The following is a 25,955-nucleotide window of genomic DNA, read 5'->3' on the forward strand; positions in this document are numbered from 1 at the left end:
GCCAGAATGCATTATACTTATTAAAAGTTACATTAAAGACTGATGTAGATCATTCCTTTTTGTACGGAACATTTCTACATTAAATATATGCTGTTCTTTTAAACTTTATGAAATTGAAGCAGCGCGACCATTTTCAGCTGTGATAATTGAACAAAATCCGCATATTAGAATGATTTTTGAAGGGTCATGTGACACTGACGTTTCTGAATATTCACCTTTGCCATCACAGAATAAATGACATTTTAAAATACACATTAATACAAGAAACAGAAATTTAAAATTGTAATAATATTTCATAATGTTAATGTTTTACTGTTTTTTTTATCAATACTTATAAGCATAAGATCATTTTTTACTGAAACATTAAAAATCTTACCAAACTTTTGAATGGTAGTGTTTAAATATGCACAGAAAACAATAAATCTTTTAATATAATAAAAATGCCAGGACATCAGTTGTGCTCTGTGTTTGAGGGGTATAAGTGTATGCATATGTGTAATTCCCCCAGCCTTAACGTTTTTTTTCTGTAATGTTAAATATAATGCATACGCTAACCTACATAAATAACAGTTTATTATACAAGTTGTACATATGGAGAGATAATTACACACAGCACTCTTTTTAATTAGTTGTTTTTCTTGCCCACAATAATCCACTGTGCCCACTCAGACTGTTAAATTACATGTCAAATTGTCATAAACAACATGGAGCGATTGAGAAACTCAAATGAGAAACTATATACATCATAGTTCTTGAAAACATTGAGGCCCCTCATTCTGTGAAGGGAGACGGGTCCACCTGGATACCCAGACACAGGTTAACAAATAGATCTGCAGAAAGTTTCCTGAGCACTTGATTGTTTGCATCAATCCACAATATTCTGTGTCCATATACAAGTAATTAACCCCCACCATAATAATTAGCTGTCTACAGGAAGTGGAGATATGGTGAATTAAAAGTTTTGAGTGGGCTTTCGCCACATGAAAGTTTTCATTAGTTTGCCTCCCACCGTCTGTGTGAAATGCTGTCACTGGCTCTGTATCTTACTGACAGAACGTGTCTAACAGGCCTGACAGTGTGCAGATTGGTGCAGGAACTTGTGACAAGAAATAGAAAACCACTCAAACTTGCCATGCAGGAAGGAATTGCATGAGTGAATGACTTCAGGGTTGATAAAGTTGTTGCTAAACTGAGGCAGAGCGAGTGTTTTGTGTCTGTTGGTCAGTAAGAGGGAACCAAAGGTTGTGATTTGTGTATGTAATTGGTGCTTTCATCTGAGCTCTTCTCATATTGGGATATCCTGTGTTACATCAACACCAGAGGCATCCAGACCACTGGCTCTGTTTTTCTTTAACCCCGGTGATTTGCAAAACTGTGTGTTTTTTGTAATTGAACACATTGGTGTGTTTTTTTTTGTCAAACAGCGGTTTCCTGTTTGACCTTATTTTGAACGGTAAATGGTCATTGTGTGATCTTTAATGGTTTTGGATGCAAAACCCCTGGCATTTGGTTAGGATTCTGATTGTTTGTCAGTCTGTCTGTGAATCACCTGGCTTAGTCATTTTTATCGTTTGGTTAAACAAAATGTCAAACAGAGGCTTGATAATTTGTGTAGTACTGTACCTATTTCTGCCTAAATTATAGCTGTAATATGTCATTTCTTTACCACTAGTATACACAGTAAACTGAAATTTCTTGACATCCTCCACAGAAGAGATGAGATTTGAACATGCCAATTGAAAGTGTTTCCACTGCCGCCGTGTCTCTCAGACATGCTCAGGCACAAACAGTAAATTGTGACTCTTAAGATGTGATTTGTAAGGTAAAGTCTTCCTTGACCTCAAGACTTTTAACCACTGTCATGTGTTCTTGCAGTAAAGATGATAATGAGTCAAGTCTGCTTTATTGTCAATTCTTCCACATGTACAGTACATAGACACAGAGAATCGAAATTGCGTTACTCTCAGACCCGCGGTGCATACAGATAACATTAACAGTAGAGCCTAAAAATCTAGATAAATATAAAATAGAAGAAACAACTATACAATAAGGGAATGTAAAAAAGACGTAATAAAATTAAAAATAAAGTTAAATAAAGCAGCGCAAGGCACATGGCAGATAGAGTGTAAATCAGTGAAGTGAACAACAGTGCAGATAAAAGGTTTTTAGTGCAAAAAAGAAGCTTATTCAGTCTGATAAATTGACAAAGGGCTCAAGAGCAGTTATTTTGTTTAACTGACTGATGAGGTAGTAGAATGAAGTCCGTTCCATGGTGAATGAGGTAGTGAGCAGACCAATGCTGCACAAAGTGACTGGTGCATGCCATCGTATATTAGTGTGTGGGGGGGGGATCTGGGGGGGGGTGGGGGGAGTTTCATAGTTCAGTGACGGGGGGCAAATTTCGGGAGCGAGTTTGCTAACTTATGCAAGTTCATAAGAGGCAGTGAAGTCATTTACATTACAAAAGACTCAAATAAAATGCTTTAAATAAATAAAAAAACATTCTATTAAATAAATCAATCAATAATCAGTTTCCACAAAAATATATTGCAGCACAACCATTTTCAACTATGATGATGATAAAAAATGCTAATTGAGCATCAAATCAACATATTTCTGAAGGATCATGTGATACTGAAAACTGGAATAATAGCCACAGAAAATTCAGCTTTGCCATCACATGAATAACAAAATTACTAATTGTCTAATTGTAAAATGTATAAAATAATGATACGTTTGTTTCAATTAATTAATCAATTCTAATTAAAATTCTTTCCACTGGCCCAAGTAACAATGTGACCATGTAACAAAGTCTACATGAATGCAGGTATTTTCAAAACCGCCGCTTTTTCTATGTGGTTTGGCCACTTGTCCACACGCAAACGCAGTAGCAGGTCATTGAAACTCAATCTTTTTGAAAACTCCTGTCAAGGAGAAAACCAGTAATAACCTTTTTTTTATTTTGGGGCTTATGATTGGCCAACATGGCTTTACGGTTAGGGTTATATCGCCACCTGTTGGTTTGGCATGCTCTTGACAGCATTTCATAGTGTGTTTTTGCTTCTTTTGGGTGAGATTTATTAAGTAAAGGAGAAAAAAAGTATATTTATAAAAATACGGCATGCACATGTGGACTACTGTAAGCCTTCACTTTAACTTCTGAAACCTCAGCAACAATCTCAACATTTTAGTTATTCGTTAGACTGATGATGTCGTTAGGCTGATGATCCTTCTAATTAAAAGATGCTTGTGAAAATCCATGAAAATCTGTTGCATCAACTCATCATTTAATTAGTCTGCATTACCTTGTATGGTAAACAACACTGTGTTTTATTTAATATTTGTGAGATTTGTGCTTCTGTACATTTTGCCTGCAAGCTGATTAGCGTGATTGAAAGTGTGCATTATGTATAACCCCGGTGTGTATCTTTGTTGTGTTTTAGGGTCGTCCCGAGGAGGAACTGGACCGTCTGACTAAGAAAATGCTGTTTGACATGGACAACCCCCCCTCTGAGGAGTATTTTGGTACGTGACCAGTGCACCTCACACAAACCGTACATTGATTTCTCTAGCAGTGGGGCCAAAAAAGGATGTGGACACTTTCTGGTTGTCAAACTTGTTCACAGTTAATGTGAAAGCATAACACTGAGAGACATTTGTGTGAACGTGAAGAGAACTGCCTTCTTATGGCCATTAAAAATAACCATGTGCAAGTTTTTGTATATACTATATGTATTTGTAAATCAGGCTGACCTCATGTCCCCTTTTTCCAGGTCATGTCCTGACTGGGATTTCTAAATTTACCTAAAATTTCTGGATTATGGCATTGTTTCCCTACTGAAGTGCTCTCTACTACAATCCTCATACATTATATGTTCAAGTATTTTCATTGCTTTCATTGTTTACTGTTCTTTAATCCCACCTTCTCACAAGCCAATATTGGTTGATTATGTACTGTACAATGCCTGGTCAAACTTTTCAGTCGTTACCTTCAGCAAGTATGAAAACAATAGGATAACAGAGCCTGAAACTATACATTTTAGACAATTTGGAAATCCTGGCTAGTAGATTTCCAGGGAACATATGGTCAACCTATTTGAGCTGTAGATTTGTGTGCTTGTGTGTATGGCATATGTAACATATCCATCATGATTGGAATGGATGTGGCAATGATGTAATTTTTTTCTGTACATTGACCCTAGTTCTGTGCTCTTTACATGAGGACACAAGCAAACATTTCCTGTATTTTTGGGAAGCAGCTGTAGGCCATGGTTCCCTAAACCCTTTCCTGGAGAACTACCTTCCTGCAGAGTTCAGTTCCAACTCTGTTTTAACAAACTGGTCAGCTTAATAAGCTGGTTTAGGTGTGTTTGATTAGGGTTGGAGCAGAAAGGCAGATTTCTTGGAATAGGACTGGGAATCCCAGATGTAGACTGTTTGTTCTTTTGCAGAAGTGTGTTCAAGTCTAAAGTATGTGTTGGAGTGTGTGAAGGTTTTGCTATATTCGCTTTCGTTCCTCCACCTCCAGCAGTATGCGCTTCCCCCTTTTTACCGTAAGTGTCAGAAGACATTCCCTGCACTTCTTACCACCAGCTCTTACTGTCAGCTTCTATTTTCACTCTTTAGTTGGGAAACTCTGTTTAACAAATCTATATTACTTCCTCCACTGTCCGAGAAATCAAATTTACATTTTTTTTATTTTTATTTTTTACTAGTAGTAGTTTAAGGTGCTGTAAGTAGGATTGACACTGAGTGGTTGAACTAGGTATGGCAGTCCAAATTCAAAATATTGGATAGTGTTTTTTTCACCCAGCCCCTCCTCCTCAGACTTGACGCAGACAGGGGTTGCCAGATTGACCACTCCAACAGGAACGAGCGCACTTGACCATGAATGAAATTAAATACTTAAAAACTGACAAGCCGGGGTGCCAAAATACAATTGGGAAAACTCAGTGGGCGGGTTTCACAAACCAAAACATTTTCCATTTTCAAAGGAGAATAACTGACTGTAAAATTGTTTTTCAGATAAACAAGTATGTTAACTTAGCATTTTTCTTAAAGGGGGAGTGAAATGCTATTTCATGCATACTGAGTTTTTTACACTGTTAAAGAGTTGGATTCCCATGCTAAACATGGACAAAGTTTCAAAAATTAAGTTGTACGTTTGAAGGAGTATTTCTGTTCCAAAAATACTCCTTCCGGTTTGTCACAAGTTTTTTTCGAGTATTGCTCTGTGTGACGTTAGATGGAGCGGAATTTCCTTATATGGGTCCTAAGGACACTTCTGCCGGAAGAGTGCGCGCTCCCGTATAGCAGAGCAGAGAGAGGCTGTGCACAGACAATCACTGATCAGAGCGAGAGCGTCGCGAAATGTCACAAAAGGAGTGTGTTTTTGGTTGCCAGGGCAAGACAACCCTGCAGAAAAAACAGCATTAAGGGACCAGTGGATGGAGTTTATTTTTACAGAGCATCAACGGAGTTGTGCAAGTGTTTGTGTTTGTTCCCTGCATTTCTAAAATGCTTGTTTTACAAACAAAGCCCAGTTTGACGACGGATTTGCGTATCGTTTATTTCTTAAGGATGATGCAATCCCACGAAAAAGGGTCACGATTGTGTGTTGGAACCACAGGCGGTGAGTAAAACTGCTTAAAATATCTCTGCCCCCTTGTTAGTGCTTCCGCCTCCCATGCCGGAGACCCGGGTTCGAGCCCCGCTCGGAGCGAGTCCTTGCTGCTGCTGCTCTCGTTCAGTTTCCAAACGCTCTCAAAGCAACTGGCGCTCGTGATTCTTTAGCTCCGCCCACACGTCACGCCTCCAGGCGCTCGTGTTTTTCCGGGAAAAATCGGTACAGACTATCTTTCTCTTATGAATATAATAAAACTATATACTTTTTGGAGTTGAAGGATGCAGTACTACTCTATAGGTACTCAAGATTAACATGATATTGAGTGAAAATGAGCATTTCACCCCCCCTTTAAATATCTGCAAACATATTATGGTATTTTTATGCTTTATTAGTGTCAAAAACTTACATACAGTACCTTTAAATAAATAAATAAATGTATCTATCTATGAGCTATAGATTTATGTTTTTAAAAGGAGTGTCTTCTATTTGATCCAAAATACAGCAAAAACAGTAATTTTGTGAAATATTATTACAATTTAAAACAACTGTTTTCTAATTGAATATATTTTAAGATGTAATTTATTCCTGTGTTGGCAAAGCTGAATTTTCAGCAACATTACCCCAGTCTTCAGGGTCACATGATACACTGTAAAAAAAAAAAAATTATATATATAATTAATGTACAAATGCTTTAGATTATATTATATTATATGTGGTATATTAATACGTTTGTACATGATTGTATGATTAAAAGCTGTAACATGCAATATTGACACATACTTTGTATGTTATAGCATGTTTAAAAAGCTGGTCTGCATGAAGCAAAGTGTAAGGGTTAAATAAAATAAGAGAGAGGGTGTCTTGGGCTGATGTGTCCTGCTTTCATCAGAGCATGTGTCAGCAGCGAGTGGCCTGGAGTAAACGCGTGGCACGAGTGCACATTGCTCATTGTCATACACACACACACACACATATGTGTAGTGTTTGCAAACTGCCTTAATGGCTATGGGGAGGTTGAATGCAGGCAAGTGAGCCTGTAAATGGGTCTGTGTGAACCCAGGTCAGCCAGGCATACCCAGTTACTGAGGATGTCACACACAACCACAACATCTAACCAAGAGTGCAGCACTCTTGGGATTTAAGAGAGGGGATGAAATAGGAAGAAAGCCAGGGGTGTGATAAGGTTAAAGAAAGTAAAAGAGAGAGGAAGAAGCAGCATTGTATGTGACGGTCAAAAACCCCAGGAAATTATGGCTTTTAGTTTATGTCTGTTAGCTCAGTGGACTACAACAGTTGACAAAACAGCTTTTATCATATATACATCTTTAAAATCTCTACTGGGAAAATAGCACTTTCCCAAATGCACTTCCTATAAAAACATGCTTTTTTTCATTAGCATCAGAAACACAAATCTCAAATGTATGTTGCTTGAAGTGTTAGACATCTCAAACTATTTAAAAAAATAAATAAAAATAATACACCATATTAAAAAGTACACTGTAAAATACAGTGTCAAAAAATGACGCTTAAAAAAAAATGACAGACAAAAGAAAAGAACTGGCAGCTGTGGTTGCTAGAATGATATAGTAAAATATATTAAAAATTAAAATTGTATGTAAAGAAAATACCATCAAATGTAAGTTGTCATCCAGGAAATTCAGTTTTTCACTGTATGTATTCATCTTTGTTAATGTTAGTTAATGAAAATACAGTTATTCATTGTTAGTTCATGCTAATTCCCAGTGCATTGACTAATGTTAACAAGCACAACTTTTGATTTAAATAATGCATTAGTAAAAATGTTTAATTAACATTAACTAAGATTTATAAATGCCTTAGAAGGATTGTTCTTGCTTAGTTCATGATCACTAATGTAGTTAACTAACATTAACTAATGGAACCTTATTCTAAAGTGTTAACAAAAATATTTTTTATGGGGTCTTTAATGACAAAACAGAAACTTATTACAGAGACACATAAGGCATCAGCACACATTTTAGGCCAAGATTGCTTCCTTTCTTAACTCTTCCAGTCCTGCCTCTCTTCCACACACATCTCCTTCCCCTAGGATTTCTCTTATGATCCTGCAGGATGTCATCCAGAGCTCCTCTGAAGATCTGCATGTAAAGAGGAGGATCCCTCCGAGTATAAGAAACTCTGTAATTGCTACCCATATGATTGCTTTTTCAAGGCCTCCATTCCTTTTAAAAGGGCAGGATAGGGGATAGAGCGGGTGTTGTGAGTGACTGCTGAATGGAACCCCAAGGCTAATAATTAACAAAATTATCAGAGTCAATGCCATGATCTCTCCCGGCTGGATGCTTAGAGCTCCCTCAATTGAGGATATTGTAGTTTGTACTGCTGGAACAGAGGATTTGGGGTCTCCAGAGACAGACATGATTCAGTTTCCTTCTGTTTCTCATTCTGAATACAACACGCCTTAAGTCTGAGAAAAGAATGAGGTGAGAAACATTGCTGTAATTATTAGCAGAGATTGGTTACATGGTAATTCAGTTGTACACTGTTCTAGAACATAATCCGTCAAAAGACAAGGAACACATAATGGTTTTCACAGTTGGCTGCATTCATCACAGTTCAAGACAACACACACAGCACTTCCTCGCTCCATTATGTGGTATTTTCATTTCTTAAGAGCACAAGCGGGACACAGAACTGAATAATGCAGACTTTGAGGCACACTGTATGTGTCGTGCAAGTGAATCGCTACCAAAACTGTCTCTGAAGTTTCTTATTAATTGATATTTCTATCTCAATATACTCTGTTTTCTGTGCTCTGAGAGATTGCGTATGTGTCACTCATTAGGGATCTCTCAGAAGAGTTTAGATGAGGAGCTTTTCCTTTACTCAACAGTTTGGCTCTTCACAAACTTCTCGGGTGCCAATATGGATCAGATCAATTTTCAAAGATTTTGAAAAAATCTGATTAAAGATTTCGAAAGGCAAATGACTCAACGGTCAACCAGAACTTTTTTTTTTATCTTTGTGCTGTGGTCGGGAATTGCAGCATTTTTCTAAAGTTAGCTGGAGATGCCCTCATAATTTATGAGACTTCTTGCCATGAAAACTTGATGAAGAGTCTTGGAAGAGTTTGAGATTTTTTTTTTTGAACACATAGTATAGAGCCAAGACCCCAGACATTGGACTGTTGTAAATGGGTCAAGTGGCATTCAGCTTTGTGTTTCAAATGAAACAGTATCAACACTAGCATTGTGCATTGTCCTAGATATTCTGGTTGAACATGTACATATTACTCACTTGCCCTTAGTAAAGTCTCAGGAGTGTGCTTTAAAGTTCACTCCCACTTGTGTGCATGAAAACATGGGATTTGTGGCATTTTAAAGTGCTGTAACCCTAAAACAAGAACTGGACTGACTCTCGCTGGTGAAGTTTCAGTGCAGGACAACATTTTTGCAGGACAACAACTACTACTCCATCCATTAAAGATCCAATATAGTCACAGCTATACAAAATCACAGCTTCAGATTTTTTTGCATTTTCCCATAAGACATTTTTATAATGGCACTTAAATGTTTGTAACATTTAAGGATGCACAACAAAGGCCCACTTTGTTTGTGAAAACTTGAGATCACATTTCTTATACACAGTATACTCACATAAACACGTATACATGTACATAATATAGTACATGGCGTGCATACATATCTTTGTGTTTGTTTTAGTGTCAGATTCAAAGAAGTATGCAAATAAGGCACAGCACAAAAGTTCTGACCAAATCAGTGCTGAATTTAATTTGCTCAGCACTATATTAGAGAATTTAGCTCCTGGTTAAAGTGGATTATGGGTAATTACTAAATAAATCACAGATTTAACATGAAACAAAACATAAAAACAAGTTCTATTCAGTTATTGATTTTATCTACTTGGTAAAGTGAGTATGTACTGGAGAAGACCAGCTGAAAAAAAAAAAAAAAAATTCTAAATTCTTTTGTTGTTTATGTCAATATAATAATGTCAATATTTTAAGTATTCATATATGAGCAATATCACATGAGTAGCAGTGTGACATGGCTGTATATTGGCACAGCTGTGATTTTGTGATCACTTTAGATCTAGTAACAAAGCAACATAGAGTTGATTCATTGATTCATTTATTTTATTACTGTATTAAAAGCTCACTGTATTAGGTGGAGTCGAGTATTATTTGAGAGAGATGGACTGAGTGAGTGTGATTTACCTACATCTGATACAGCTTACATTCTTCAGCTCAATCTCAGATTCACAATAAAACGTTAGTTTGAAAGTTTAATTCCGTTCAAGTTTATTTGTATAGCGCTTTTTACAATACAAATTGTTACAAAGCAAAATTACGTATTTAGTAGTAGCATATAAGTGGTGACTTTCAGTTTATGTGCGTATGACAGGATTTTTCAGAAAAATTAATACAAGATGTAGTCAGCCAGAAGATGAACATTATTATCAGCAATTATTATATTATGCAATCACACTTGTAGCAATATTTGTTAGTTTTGCTTGTTGATTCAGGGTTAGCATCATCTGTGGTCCTATGAGGGTCAGCATCATCTCTTCTCAGGTGTTCTGCACTCTTAAAAATTGTCCCGTTAAAAAACAGTAAGTAACTGGCAGCACAGTTGCCAGCAAGTTACTGTTAAATTAACAGTGTCTTGCTGTTGTTGAAATTTACAGTTTGTTACCGTTTTTGGAAATACAGCATAAAGCTGTTATTTTATAAATTAACAATAAATTACTGTCAAAAGCATTAACAGTTAGTTGATGTTTTTTTTTTTTTTACTTTTAACTGTAAACTACAAACTACACACTGCTAAGAAAAAAGGTGGAATTATTTTTCTAGATATTTCTTTAATTTTATGAATTAACCCTTTGAAGTCTTGCTATAAAACCATGTTTTAATAGAACATACAGATATAGCCTTTGAAACATTAAAAATTCAACACAAAGTGTAACTTCAAATTTTTTTTATTAAAACTTGAAAAAAAAAGCCACTTTAAATCACAAAATATTCTCAAAATTTGTGGCTGATGCAAGTGGAATGACTAAAACTTAAGCCTCAGAGTAAACTTTCGTTTAACTGAATAAACAAATAATTTACATAACATTAGAAAAAACTAAATGAGTGACTCAGCGAACTGCTGAGAGAATAAGAATTACTAAATGATTAGTGAATAAGAGTTACTGAATGAAGAAATAATTCAATGATGAATGAAGTCAAAATGTAGGTATTCAAGAATGAACACCTGAAAAAATTGTGCGACTATACACACTAAAAACATGTTTTTGTCATGTGTGAAGAGTATGTGTAGGGTGTGTGTTTGGTATGTCAGTGGATGAGTAAGTTCACTTATATGAAGTCCCACTCAAAGTCCATTAGCTTCTTAAGTAGACTGGCAACCCGAGTGTTGACTGATTTCTTTTTGTGGCCGACCTTCCCTGTCTGGTCCACCCTTGGTGCCTTTTTCAGGATTTATTCCAATGAAGCGCCTGAAAAACAAATGCATACATTCAGAATTAGTGTGGGTAAAATTTTACATAACGAGAATGTGAATAGAAATTATCATATGATTCTAAGCATCTAACCTCTGAATGAATTCCAACTTGGATGCAGCCTCAGCTTGGTACTCCAGATTGAAATTGTAGAAAGTTGAAAACACAGCAGCAAGTCCAGACAGAAAACTTGGCTGGATGCCCTCACAGATTATTTGCCCCTCAAAACTAATCATCAATTTATGAATGCAGCTTCCTGGTTTTTCACCTAAAACATTTCAAAGAAAAAACAATGTCAGACAGTCATATAACACTAATTTTCTACTGCCAGATTGCAAACAAATGCAAGGGAAACTGAAATGATTTTACCTAGTCACAAAGCCCTGTTCTTTTAACATAACATATGCATTTCAAAATGCTGATTGTGGACTGGTCTGGACAGACACTGAAGTCAACATGTGCATTATACTGTGTATTGTGAAATAGTTGCTGCAATTTTTATGATTTTTTTAACTCAATATTTTTCCTCAATACAGTTGAAGGGTTAAAAAACAAAAGTAATTAATTAGTCCCCCTCACTTTCAAAGAGTTTTCATTTTCAAAACACAAATGAAACTATTTTTTATATTCTTTCATCATTTCAGTTCATCCATTAAAAGTCCAGTCAAATCCAGGGTAAATGGAAACTCAAACGCACTAGCCTGACAGACCAGAACAAACCTCACATCAAGCAAGCATGTTTGAGCTTATTTGCTCTATGTATGCTCAATGATGAATGTTTATACACAAATAAACAAATACAATTCATACATTTACAAAAATGTATGAAACATTTTGAAGCATCAAAGTTTTTTTTTTTTTTTTAATTGATTAACAAAAATGCTGAAAGAATTGTATTAATATATTCATTTGTTTTCCAAAGATGAATAAAAGTCTTGGAATGACATGAGTGTGGTTAAAAGATAGCAGAATATTTATTTTGTGTGATTGTACAGAATCACACAAACACCTTTCAGTGTTGTACAGAAGCATTTACCATGTTTTTTGATATACAGAAAAAACATTCTTTATGGCTTATGTAATAAAATAGACTATACATTCATATAGTTCTATACATACCAAAGAGTATCAGTCGAGGAGTTGAAGGTAGTTCAAGTGTCCTTTCTACATCAGCTGCAGTGGAAGATGCCTAAGAAACAGTAACAATGATGAGGACACAGAGACAGAATACACTAACAATAATGACTTGCATGCATTTTTTAATTTTTAAATTAGGAAAGAGCATGTCTAATTCAGTTGGTAGGACTATAATACGATGATGGAAAATTAACAACAACAACAAAAATCTTACATTTGCAAAAAGTATCAGCCCTTCCTGAGTCTCAGAGAAGTGAGCCATGAGAAGTTGGATGATGCAGAAGGAAAGCTCGAGGTCTGGCCGCAGAGAAATGACAGTCCTGACATCTGCATTGGTGGGTTTGCTGCTGAAGAACTCCACAATGGCTCTTCCACACTCTTCCATGGCAAGCTCAAGTGCACGCATAACTTTGATATCAGTCAGAAGTTCAAAATGAGCATAAAGCCCTTTCTGAGTGAAAAGGTATGGCCACTGCTTTCTTAAATCAGCGATGGTGGGTGATGGTAATATGTTTATTTGCTGCCGCTGGAGGCAAAAGGTTGTTTCCATAAGTTGCTTAACTTCTGCTTTTTCAACCCCATTTATTCCATCTCGACGGTATATCTCCTCCAGCCGCTGACGCTTCTGCTCTACACTTTCATCTGTCTCCTCTGGTGGGAGATCAGGCTGGAATCTGGTGCAGCCGTATGTATCAGTAGGACCTCTCTTTAGTCCATCACCAGATGAACGGTGTTGGCGAAAGCTGGTGGTGCCGTTCAGATTTTCAGTTCGGTTTTTAATTTGAATTAACAGTGAGGTATAACCATTTCCTAGTACCTGACCATTGTCACGGAGATCAGCAAAACTTTGAGGATACTGGCGGATGATATTTCGGCAGACTGTGACACATTGTCCACGTGTTGGGTTTAGCTCATATTTCATCATCTCATCTGCCAAAACTCTGACCATGCTGCTGGTGAAGGTCTCTTGCCATCACTTCATGGGTGCAATGATGTGGACTTTAAGATGGGAATAAAACTTAGTTAGTGTATCACATTGACACTACACAAGTCAACATGGCATGCAAGGTCTACTGCTGGGTACAAATGTGATCTAGGTACCACCACACACTCATTGTGTTGTCTGTAAAGATGTGATTTTAAAGCTGCTAATTTAGCAAATTTCCTGTTAAAGTCCTGGATGCAACAATGAAGAAACAAGTTAGGGGTATTGCTGTGAATCCTCATGTGCTTCACATAGACCACTGGAGTACTGCATTGCTGCCCGAATAACTGACACCCAAACATGCTGACAAGTCAAAATGGACAGTCTTTGGGAACGAAAAAACGTAACTCAAACAATCTCAACAATAACAAAAGAAAATCTCCACAAAAATAAAACTGCCATTGGCCTACTGTACTGGGTAAAGTAACATTGCAATACAAACCAACAACGCAAAATAAATCAACATGAATTATTCTTACTGATTATTATATCGCGTAACTTATTCTATCAAGCCAACTTGGATCGAAGCAATCCAAAATACAGCCAACAATAAAGTAACAAAACGACAACACTATTAAGAAAAACTTCCCTCGGAATACAGTTATGTATAAATTAGATGAACAAGCTTACCCAAATTCGCAAGCACAACGTTATTGAAATCAACGTTTTGTCTAATAGGCATTAAATGAAAAGATAGCAAGCTAAAATTAGCAAACGAGAAGACGATAATTTCAGCGTGTTACAGATACATCAATATTACTTCGTTGCTATTGTGTTAAAGGCTTACTTTGCAGAATTTATATCATGTTTGATTAAACTCACCTTGTAATCGGAGAATATCTGAATCTATCCAGCTCCAATCTATGATGCCGTTGGAACGTTGACGGTTTTAGCACTGAAATGGACATATTAAACAGTTACAGCTTCAGCATCCACTATTATCAAAGTTATTTGCACAGCTATTTGCAATTGCAAACGTGTATTTTGTGTGAAAGGAGCAAGGCAAAGGTGCACTCACCGGTTAAATCACAATATAAAGACGGATGAAAATCCACATGTGCTCGCTGCAGCTTTCTGTTCCCAAAATACTGTTACGTACTGTTTTCTTTCCTTCGAGCAATAAATACGGTAAAATAACGTTAAATTTTATCTAGGTCATTTCACCGAACGTAAATAAACAGGTAAGCACTGCTTTTTAAAATAACGGGTTTATACTGTTACAATTTTGACGTAAATTAACAGCAATTTTTAACAGTGTGGATCCAGACTGGAGCTTGTGTAAATCCCGTGGCAAAACAGAGAAACAAATAGAAACATAATTAGCATAGCTGCTGTTCCAACATAGTAAAATTAATTAGTTTAAAGAAAGATAAAGTATAAGAATGCGCATTTGATCAGATGCAACTACAGTCACAATTTAAGAGATACATTATTCAAATGCTTGGCGAAAGAGATGTGTTTTTAATCTAGATTTAAACAGAGAGTGTGTCTGAACCCTGAACTTTATCAGAAAGGCTTTTCCAGAAAAAGCTCTACCTCCTTTAGTGGACTTTGCTAGATGAGCCAGGGGTGGTGGCATGTGATGCGGTACACCTGACGTAAATGGATCCTCATCACCGCCGCGGTTTAAATACGTGATGAGATTTTACCCTCAGATGAAATGATTTGCTCTTGAACAAAAAAATAGATTAATAAGACCAAAGACTGCCCGTTAGATTTAACCAAAACAAATTTTCACCAAGAGACATCAGAGCCAGCAGCAAATTACAGAAGATCTGGACGATGTACGGCTGCTCTTGGCAGGTTCATGGGCGCTGAATGGACACTGACGCCCTGGAGCTCACATCATTGAAAACATCAAAGCAAATTTTCAAGTAGACATTATCTTTTGACTTTATTTACGTTATCTTTATTAACGTTATCTATGTGTTCCCGTGGCTCAGTGGTAGAGTATTGTGTGAGCAGTGCAAAAGGTTGTGGGTTCAATTCCCAAGGAACACACATAATGGTAAAAAAATAAATAAATAAAAAACATATATAGCCTGAATGCACTGTAATCGCTTTGTATAAAAGTGTCTGCTAAATGAAAATGCATAAATTATATTAATAAACAACATATTTGAAGTCTAAACAAGTGTATTATTGTCCAAAAGACTCGTTAAACTACATTCTGTGTCACAAAACCCATAATATTTATAACATTATAGTGGATTTGAGAAATCCACTATGAGAAATACCACAAACGTAGAGAAACAAACCGTGAAATGGTTGGAGCTCTGTTATCACTACAATATTGCACTCCTCTCAGCTAATCAGATTCGAGGACCAGAAAGAACTGTTGTAAATGAATACATGAAAACATAACTCAATTGAGTGTTTTATTGTTTTACATGTAACATCAAATCAATACTAAAAACAGACATAGTTTCACAAAATGTTTTATGTTTTATTGGCATTTGGAAATTTGTAATACACTTTCCCACAAAGGACTGCAAGAATAGTTTTGTTGAACTACGAGAAGCAACAGCCTATTGGCCTGCATGCTTTGTTTACAAGCTGCTAGTGGGTTCCCGCTGTGATTCTGCAAAAGTAAAGCTTGTGTTTAGCTTTGAATCAAAAGGAAAAGATCCAGACCTTGCCTGCCCTGGGCAATGTGAAGTCACTGGTTAATAAAATAGACAAGCAACAGCCAGAAGCGAATGAGAATACAAACACTGAAACTTGGCTGAGAGCTGATGCTCCCGACTTCATAGTTGAACTAGTTGGGTTTTTCCTTGTTTATGTGTAAAAAAAGTAAAGTAATTTTGTTTTTATTAATAACTAGCACAGCCTATGACATACAGTATCAAGGGGTAAAGCACAGGTTTTACATGCCACAGGATGATTCATGTTGAGAGGACTTTGCAAATAGGAGGTAAATAGTACGAAAATCTAATTACACACAATTATACATTTACCTACGAATAATGGCATCCCCACAAAAACAAATACTTTTCTCCAATATCAGTCCAATCCCCATAAACCGCCATAAAAGAACCAAGTGAACAAAACAAGAAGGTGTTCATGTCTGGATAGGGAGGACCTGGAAAGGACTGCTAAAAAAACAACTTTGAAAAAAGAATAAAAGAAAAGTCTACAGGGAAGATCTGATACTTTGGCCAAACAGTGGTGTGGTTTAGAATGAGAATCACAGGATACAAACAGGTTTCTAAAACCTGGTAGTTCAGGTAAAACTTGGATCAGATTAATCTGTTTGTTTGTTTTTTAATCTCTGGTACAACTCTGATCCCCTGTATTAATGATTGATAGGGACTAAAATATAACCCGGTATATACATGTATTTAATCCTCCATTTGTATCTAGATTTGACTCTGTTATATATTTACTAGATATGAATATCTAAAATAACTCTTTATTTATTGTGAAGGCAGTGCAATTAAATTACACAATAAATAAAAATCTGCAACGATAAAAAAATGTTTATGTGGTCAGACGAGATTCATAACGAGATTACAGTGTCCTGATTTTTATTCCTGGGTGATTAGATGACCTTCTTCCCCTTTATGTTTGGCTTCTAGCAACTGAAAGGCTCATGAGCAGACAGATAGCAGCAGAAATGGGTTGCATCATGTCAATACAGCAGATGAGTCAACACTTAGGCTGTATTATGTCCTTAATGAGCTGGCGTGACCATGTCAGAACATAGTTTTTCCCCTTTTAATATCTGTATACTTGTATGGAACTAGATATTACTTTTATTTATTTTTTTAGAAAGTCAGCCGACATGAAAAGTCCTAGTGCTTCATATGGCCAGTCGGTTCCTGGCCCCAATAGATGGCTTTTATATTCAAAGTAACTGTGAGAATTGGCATTAAAATAATTAAACACTATTTATTTTGTTATAGGGCTGTGCAAAAAATCGAATGCGATTTTCATGCGCATATTGTCGCATGAAATAATGCCGCTCCACCTGAACCAGTGTTGCCAAGTCCGCGGTTGTTTTTCATGTCCGTGGGTTGAAGCGACCCCAATACCAATAACATGAAGTTTAGCCCCTAAAATGAAAATTTTACCAAGGCAACCCTGCCAAAAAACGTGTATTTTAACCCTGGGACGCAATTTTTAATCTGGGAACCTCATGGAAACGCGATTGGACTAGTTTTGTGAAGCAAGTGAGCAGGATCTGGCAACCCTGATCTGAACGCACGTGCTGGAGATGTACTTCTAATCACAGGAATGCCTTTATTGACGAGATGCGCACGAAAATCAAGTTCGATTTTTTGCACAGCCCTATTTTGTTATTCCAATTTCAATAAGTTTCAATAAATCTTATTTTCTGCTATTTAAAAATAAAAATCTTTTTTTTATATATATATTAATAATAATTTCTAAACACACACACACAAAGGCTGCAAAATACTTGTAATATAGAGTAGCTCTCAAGTTTTATCAACTACTTTACAGGTTTTATTTTTATTTATTTGTTTATCATTTTGGAGTTTCACAGTCTTCATTCATGTTCATTATACAAAAAAAATGCCCAAGATATTTTTTCAAAAATTCATATTCATGGAAGAAAAAGTTGGGTTTTGAACAACATAAGGGTGAGTAAATCATGACACAATTTTCATTTTTAGGTGAACTTTCCTTTAAATAATGTAGTTATATCCTTGTCTGGATCCTGCTGTTTCCTTCCAGACACACGTGTGTTGGCTGCTTGTTTATTCTTGTATGCTGTGTTTATACTTCAATTCTTCAAGACCAAGGACATGCTGCTTTCTAGTCTTACATCAGAGTGTGGTGTGCCACTTAAATCTGTCTTTCTTCTCTCACTCTCTCTCTCTCTTGTTCTTTTCCCCAGCACTCATTCTCTTTCCTATCCCAGCTCATATTTCAGATGGTCAGTGAGGGCTTGTTTCCCGTGATAGTTCATGTGAGGTGATATCATCTAACACATACCTTCATCATCGGAGAGTGCGGGTCTGCGATTGTGCTTCGTTGAGACAGCTCCACTGAGGCTTGCAAGATTGTCTGCATGGAAGGCCTAGTTTAAGGAGCTGGAGGGCTTACAATGAATCATGTTGCTAGATTTCATTCGTGGGTGAGCGTTTGACCCCAAGAAAGAATGTTTTGTCCCACACAAACTTACAGTCGAACACATTTGTTTACCTCCATACTCCAGGCATCTTTATCTCTCTTTCTCTCATTTTGGGTTCACCCTATTTACACCTTGGCACCTTTCCATGTCACAGTTCCCACTTCGAGGACATATGACCCACAAGCTTCCCCCACACCCCCTTTGTCATCTGCACGCTGCCCCGCAGGCCTGACACACTGAGAGATAATGTATTGTGGCATGTAACCTCCCCTTTCTCTCTGCTCTGGAGTCACACTACATTCAGCTTCATCATTTTTTTGCTGACATGGGAATGAGATTACAGGGGTTATGGATAAGCAGTGCCACCCATTCCTTCTGTCATATGAAGTAAAACCATTATCATATAGCTACCTAGAAGGCCTTTGGAATGAACACACACAGAAAAGACTGAAAGAGAAAATAGGGTAAATATAAAAAGATGACAAATTTGGAAACGAAACTACAAAGTGTAAACCTGGAGCTTTTGCAGCCATGTGTTCTGACTATCTACGTCATTTAGTGCTTAGTGACCTACAGTATGAACCTGTAGGAAAGTATATATATATATATATATATATATATATATATATATATATACATATATATATATATATATATATATATACATATATATATATATATATATATATATATATATATATATATATATATATATATATATCACCTTCTATATTACTCTAATACAGTATTTCCTAGGTTTCCTTTTATCCAAAGCGTCTGCTAAATGAATAAATTATATATATATATATATATATATATAATTTATTCATTTAGCAGACGCTTTTATCCAAAGCGACTTACATTGCATTCAAGCTAACAATTTTTGCCTAACATGTGTTCCCTGGGATTCGAACCCCCAACCTTGTGCTTGCTACACTATACTCTCTCTCTCTCTCTCTCTCTCTCTCTCTATATATATATATATATACTGTATATAAAATATTTTGTTTAGAATATTATATGTTATTTGCAGTATATATTTCATTTGGAAATTATTTGTAGTTGAGATTCAATATAATTTAAGTTATAAATTTGAGTTCTTTTTATTATTATTATTAATTTATAAATCTTATATAGCATCACACATAGCATTGAATCATTTATTTATTTATTCATTAATTTATTTACAAACTAATGATAATTATATGAGATTGTCAAACCACTCAATATGGTAAACATAAAACTACAAACATACATACATACATACAAACATAATGCATGAACTTATGTACATAATCAAAGAGGTGTATGCAAGTGAACTTTACTTAATTTGTTTTTTATATATATAAATTAATCTATAAGCCATGAAAAAATAAGCATCAGAAGCATCATTGAACCCTATAATATTTGTTTGCAACCCTAATAAATAAATATTTGGCAAGACTTTTTACCTTCTTTTTTTTAATTCTCTGCAAACAGATCCTGTCACAACAGATTTATTTTTCTCCTCATCTTTTTGTGTGGAGAAAAAAAAACAGCACCAACAACAACAAAAAACAAGTGTGTTTGGTAACATTTTTCTGTAATAAATTTGTGAATTAGAGCAGCATAATTTACTAGAACGGAATGCAGATTTTTTTTTTTTTTTTTTTTTTTTTCATGCCAGCTGCAGGAATGTGGTGTTTGCTATTGTTCCTAAAAAACAAAACGAATATATCTGTGGGAATCTGTGTTCCATTATTGCTACTATTTCTGACTAATAATGCTCTGTTGTTTACACCGCAAAATATTCTTTCTGAAGCAACAAAGTTCTTGCAAGCCCAGAGTATGTGTTGTGGATCTGTTGTGTTTATTTGTTTACATGCGCGTTGTCACGATGTGCTTTGTCTTCCAGTACTGAGAAGGCTGTGTTTCCTCCTTAAAGAATCGCACCTTCTTTTCTTAGCGAGTCAGGAAAGTTTGGCCTTCCACAAAAAAGTTCTTTGCGTTCCCTCTTTACATGCATGATCTTTGATTTCCGGCGATGTAAGATCAAAATTGCTGCTTGCGCTCGCGCCGCCTTTCATACATCCCTCTTGCATCGCAGCATGAGAAAACAAAGAGCGGCGAGACGGAGATGTGCAGGAAATCTTAGCAGGCCTGCCTCTCAAAACATCCACCATTGCCAAACAACGGCATCTGCCTGCCACCACAAATACATTAGAAATCAATTATTAATGGAACGCCGTCAAGAACTCTTTAATCTTCTCCTTTTATCCAATTAAAATGCCTAACTGCTTTAAGCCTTTCACAAGGCTTGTGAGCAACACATTAAGCCTCTTTCTTCTTCCTTCATTCCATCCTTATTATTTCTTCTTTTTTTCTGAGGTTGCATACGAGAAAGAGTGGAGGCTTCATAGAGATGGTGAAGACAGAAGAGAAAGTGTATAAAGTGTAAATGAACTCTTCCACTCCTACCCTTTCTGGTTACAAAGGAACTATTTGAAGTTTTAATGTGAAGACTCGCCTTCCATTCCCAGAGCAGGGGACACAGGGGAAAGCAAAGGCTCTTTCATGAGCTCATTCTGCCCAGTGTTACGAGGGAGATTCAGATCCAGTTGAGATCCATAGAGATGTGCAAATGCCACTTTCATTATGCAGGAATCTGGTTGCGGTCTTTTATCGCAAATATGTTAACGTTGTGCACCAGGATCACTAGTTTTTGGGTGCTTTCACATCTCTAGTTAAGTTCATTGGGTCCGAACCAAGGGCAAACAATTATATATTGTAGCATTTTTCAGCTTTTTTGGTTCCTTTTCACACCACACTGATTGCTTTGGTCCGAACCAGTTGAAACTAACCAAAATGCAGTAACATGAAAATATCCACATCACTCATTGGCCATGATGTATTTCCTAAACTGTTTTTTGATTGGTCAGAATTTACTTGCAGGAAAATTCCAACATAAGTATACACCACAATATGCAAACAATACATTTCTATAATCAAGCGCGGATGCAGCTTGAAAATAACGTTCTAATGCGCTGCAAACGGCGAGCGGGCATCGCTCGTAGCTTCAAGCGGAGGCGTGCATTAATTCTTTTTAACTCTGACATGCTCATGGTCATCCGACCAAATTTCTATGAGGCTCCGCATCTCCTCACTACTCCAAGTTTGTCCACGAGCTGCCTTGCTAAAGTGCAAACTGTCAACAAACACTTCCTCATCCCATAATGCACAGCGCAGCTTACTACGGCAGCTGGTTTAGTCCAAAAAAGATCAGTACTTTTTGAAATTGGGTCTGTTCGAGTTCAGATCACATTCTCACCACAAACGAACCGCTCCAGACTTCGTTTGAAAGCGTACCGAGAACACAAGCAGGTCTCGGTACGCTTGTTTGGTCCGCCTTTGGTGCACACCCGATTTGGATTGCCCTTTGACAGTACTTCATTCATTTTATTCTGTTTTAATCACATAATCCAAAATGGCATTACACATTTCTTTGCAATATTACACTTACTGATTCTGTGATCTTTACTTGATGACTAATTCAAATCTAAATGAGGGTTTTGTGGCCTTTATTTCTTTAGGTCATTTAAATGCTACTGTAATTTAGAAGATTTAAACAAATGTAAAATTCCACTCTATCTTCCACTATATGGATTTGTGTCTGGTTAAATTATCTTTAATTATCTTTGTCCTTTCCCATAATATTTGCATCTGGCATGTATAATATAGTTCAAGGCTATGCTATGTTATGTTCAGCCTTTTATTGTGTTCAATTAGTGATTTTGCAGTGCTGCATGATTCCTCCATTGGTGAGCTGATAGTAAAAATGTGTAGATTCATTAACTGAAAAAGAAAGTTTTTTCTGTTATTCTCATTCAGAGAGTGACTGAGTCACCAGAAATGTTTGTGGCTACAATTGAGTCAAAGCACATTTAGGTCCCATATTTAGAGAGACGGTTGTGAGAATGTGATTCTGATCTCCTGTCTGTACCAATTAGGCTTCACATAATGTTAGTGTGTGTGTGTGTGTTTGTGTGTGTGTTTGACTTTGTTTGTGTCTGCAGAGATTTCTTTGCAGCTGCCGATGTAATTATTGTGGGTCATCATCCTGTATTCCCTACTGACTTTAATATTGAGAGAAATGTGACTTAGACCCTGCGGAAACCGGATTGATAATACAACATTAAGATAAAACAACTGTGACAGACCTAAAAATAAATCAATGCCCTGTCATACATGGAAGTGTATATTAGGCATGCTGAAAATAGATTTCTGCTTAACAGTTTTGTTGAAACCGTGATGCGAAACTATTCAAAGTGTGGGCTACTGTTCTACTGGTTATTCATGTAGCAATTCATATATTCATTATAGCAAGGATGCATAAAATTAATTTGAAAGTTAAAGACATTTTAATGTTCTTTTGAACCTTCATTCATCAAATAATACTGAAAATATATGTATATACAAAAATATTTATCAGCAAAAACTGATTTCAACATTGATGAAACTATTATTAAGCACCAATAATATCTGATAACAATTGAGCACAGTAAGCAATTACATTTTAGCATATTTAAATGGAAAACTGTAATTATAAATTGTAAAAATGTTTCACAGTATTACTTTTTATTTATTTATTTTTTATTAAATAAATTCAGCCTTGATGAGCATAAAAGAAAACAGAAAATGTCTTTCAAAAACATAAAAAAAATAATAATATTACAAACTAGTGTAAGGATGTGTGTGGGGGGCGGATATTCAGCTCATTTAGAAAAATATTCAGTAATAAATATTCAGCTCATTATTTATCTTTATCTGTAAAAGAGAGGCTCTTTAATATAAGATATATATATATATATATATATATATATATATATATATATATATATATATATATATATATATATATATATATATATATATAGATATATATATATATATATATATATATATATAGATATATATATATATAGATATCCGATATACAAATGATAGTTGTACACTGCTCGTAGGTTATTGTTTTGAGGTCAGAAGTGCAGATTTTAGTATTTTTACTGATGAAGTGCTCCTTCACCTGATAGAAATGACTTGAACTGCTCTAAAGGCATTTAAGGATTTCTTTCTTCTCACATCTTGTCAGTCCACGGCACATTTCACTGAAGGGGAAAGAAGATTTCCGAACGGTTTCCTCCACTCAGACTTTAAGGGTGACCTGCGCTCATCCCTTAGCCGCATTTCTCACTCACGTCCACTGTTTTCTTTCTCTGCGCTTGTCTCGCTCACACACTTGTTTGGCTCAGAGGGGCCTGTGATCCAGAGCCGCTCTTATTTCAGCCCATCTGAAGTGATTACCTTTAGGAGCTGAGGAGCTGCAGGAGGCAGACGGCTCCACTTGATTTCCTCCGCCTGCTCTGTGCTGTTCCTCAGCAGAACCCAACTGCAGGTACAGCTCAGCGGGGTTTGAGTGGAAATGATCTAGAGATCAGCGTCAGCAAAGTAGCTCACATTAGTTTTAGTGACAGTTCAACATGGGGCTCACAACATAGAGCTCAGTGGTAATTATGAATCAACATGACATTTTGTTGTTTCGTAGACAGGTGTGACAGTGCATGGAAACCTTGTGTTGGATCATTTCAAAGTGCCTTTAACTGAAGTTATTCTGCTACCCACAGAATCAATCATTAAGCGCTTTTGTCTCTACACACTGCAAAATATAATTTTCTGTAAAAAAAAATAATAATAATAAAGAAAGAAATAATCCTAAACCATTCAAAGGTTTGGGCTTGGTAAGGTTATTTTTATGTTACTAAAGTCTCTATATGTTCACCAAAGCTGCATTTATTTGATCAAATATTGTGAAATATCCTTACATTCAAAATAACCTATTTTTGTATATTTTCAAATGTTATTTATTCCTTTGATAGCATAGCTGAATTTCCAGCAGTCTTCAGTGTCGCATGATCCTTCAGAAATCGTGTCAATTTGCTAATTTGATGCTCAAGAAATAATTATTAAATTAAATCAGTATTTTGAAATTATTAAATAATCTTAATTACTATCAGTGTGCTCATAAGAACAGCATTTATTTGTAATATACTTTTTCGTAGCAATGTAACTGTCTTTACTGCCACTTTCGATCAATTTAATCCATCCTTGATTGATAAAAGTACTAAATAAAAAAAAACAAAAATCTTACCTTAATCTTACTTACCCCAAACTTTCAAATTGCAGTGTACATTTACAGCGCCTACTGTAAGAAGTAAAATAGCTTAATATCAAGGATGTTAGGACTTGTTTTTAGAGAATATAAATTATATTTATCCTTGTTTACAGCAGCAAGAAGAACTTAATTTAAACTGCCTTCTCCTTGTCTCTTTGTCAGTTTAGCTTCTCCAGTAATTTACCTTATTTAAAGGGTGGGGTGAAATGCTCGTTTTCACTCAATATCCTGTTAATCTTGAGTACCTATAGAGTAGTACTGCATCCTTCATAACTCCAAAAAGTCTTTAGTTTTATTATATTCATAAGAGAAAGATAGTCTGTACCGATTTTTCCCGGAAAAACACGACCGGCTGGAGGCGTGACGTTTGGGCGGAGCTAAAGAATCACGAGCGCCAGTAGGCTTTGCGTTGAGAGCATGTGGAAGCTGTGACATTACCGTGAGGGAAAAACCATCATCCAAAACAAACCATGGCTTACAGTCAGATTCAGGCGTTTATTTATGATCCAGAATCAGATCCCGAGGCTGAAACTGAACGAGAGCAGCAGCAGCAACGACTCGCTCCGAGCGGGGCTCGAACCCGGGTCTCCGGCATGGGAGGCTGACGGACTAACAAGGAGGCAGAGATATTTTAAGCAGTTTTACTCACCGCCTGCGGTTCCAACACACGATCGTGACCCTTTTTCGTTGGGATTGCATTATCCTTAAGAAATAAACGATACGCAAATCCGTCGTCAAACTGGGCCTTGTTTGTAAAACAAGCATCTTCGAAATGCAGGGAACAAACAAAAACACTTGCACAACTCCGTTGATGCTCTGTAAAAATAAACTCCATCCACTGGTCCCTTAATGCTGTTTTTTTTTTGGTAATCTGTGCAGGGTTGTCTTGCCCTGGCAACCAAAAACACATTCCTTTTGACATTTCGCGACGCTCTCGCTCTGATCAGTGAATGTCTGTTGTGCTCTCAGTGCTGTGCTCTACGGGAGCGTGCACTCTTCCGGCAGACGTACCCGTAGGAACCATATAAGCAAATTCCGCTCCATCTAACGTCACACAGAGCCATACTCGAAAAAAACTTTCCGAAACTTGTGACAAACCGGAAGGAGTATTTTGGGAACAAAAATACTCCTTCAAACGTACAACTTAATTTTTGAAACTTTGTCCATGTTTAGCATGGGAATCCAACTCTTTAACAGTGTAAAAAACTCAGCATGCATGAAATAGCATTTCACCCCCCCTTTAATGATCATCATTTATTTATTTATTTTATTTACTGGAAAACAAGATAAAAGTATTGATTAAAAAATGACTTTTCGCAGTGCATCGACTGAATTGAAGAGATATCATTTAAGAGATGTCTTAATCCACATGTGTGAGGAGAGTTATCTACGATTAAAA

At 36.3% G+C, this 25,955-nt stretch overlaps 2 protein-coding genes across 2 annotated transcripts in view; one reads left to right on the plus strand and one right to left on the minus strand.

Moving 5' to 3' along the window:
- Nucleotides 1-25,955, plus strand: part of LOC128015111 (lipoma-preferred partner homolog) — a 92,989-nt gene that overhangs the window by 42,305 nt on the left and 24,729 nt on the right. Inside the window, exon 3 of the mRNA XM_052598802.1 lies at nucleotides 3,444-3,525. Coding sequence (XP_052454762.1) covers nucleotides 3,444-3,525 — 82 coding nt within the window. The remainder of the gene's footprint in view (nucleotides 1-3,443; nucleotides 3,526-25,955) is intronic.
- LOC128015568 (uncharacterized) lies at nucleotides 10,343-14,336 on the minus strand. The gene is made up of 4 exons (XM_052599485.1): nucleotides 14,073-14,336; nucleotides 12,480-13,264; nucleotides 12,248-12,317; nucleotides 10,343-11,396 (listed from the first exon to the last, which is right to left on the minus strand). The coding sequence occupies exons 2-4, from the start codon at nucleotides 13,212-13,214 to the stop codon at nucleotides 11,209-11,211; spliced, it is 993 nt and encodes a 330-aa protein (XP_052455445.1). The 5' UTR covers nucleotides 13,215-13,264; nucleotides 14,073-14,336; the 3' UTR covers nucleotides 10,343-11,208.

Source organism: Carassius gibelio, chromosome A6 (genome assembly GCF_023724105.1).
Source record: "Carassius gibelio isolate Cgi1373 ecotype wild population from Czech Republic chromosome A6, carGib1.2-hapl.c, whole genome shotgun sequence".
Taxonomy (NCBI): Eukaryota; Metazoa; Chordata; class Actinopteri; order Cypriniformes; family Cyprinidae; genus Carassius; species Carassius gibelio.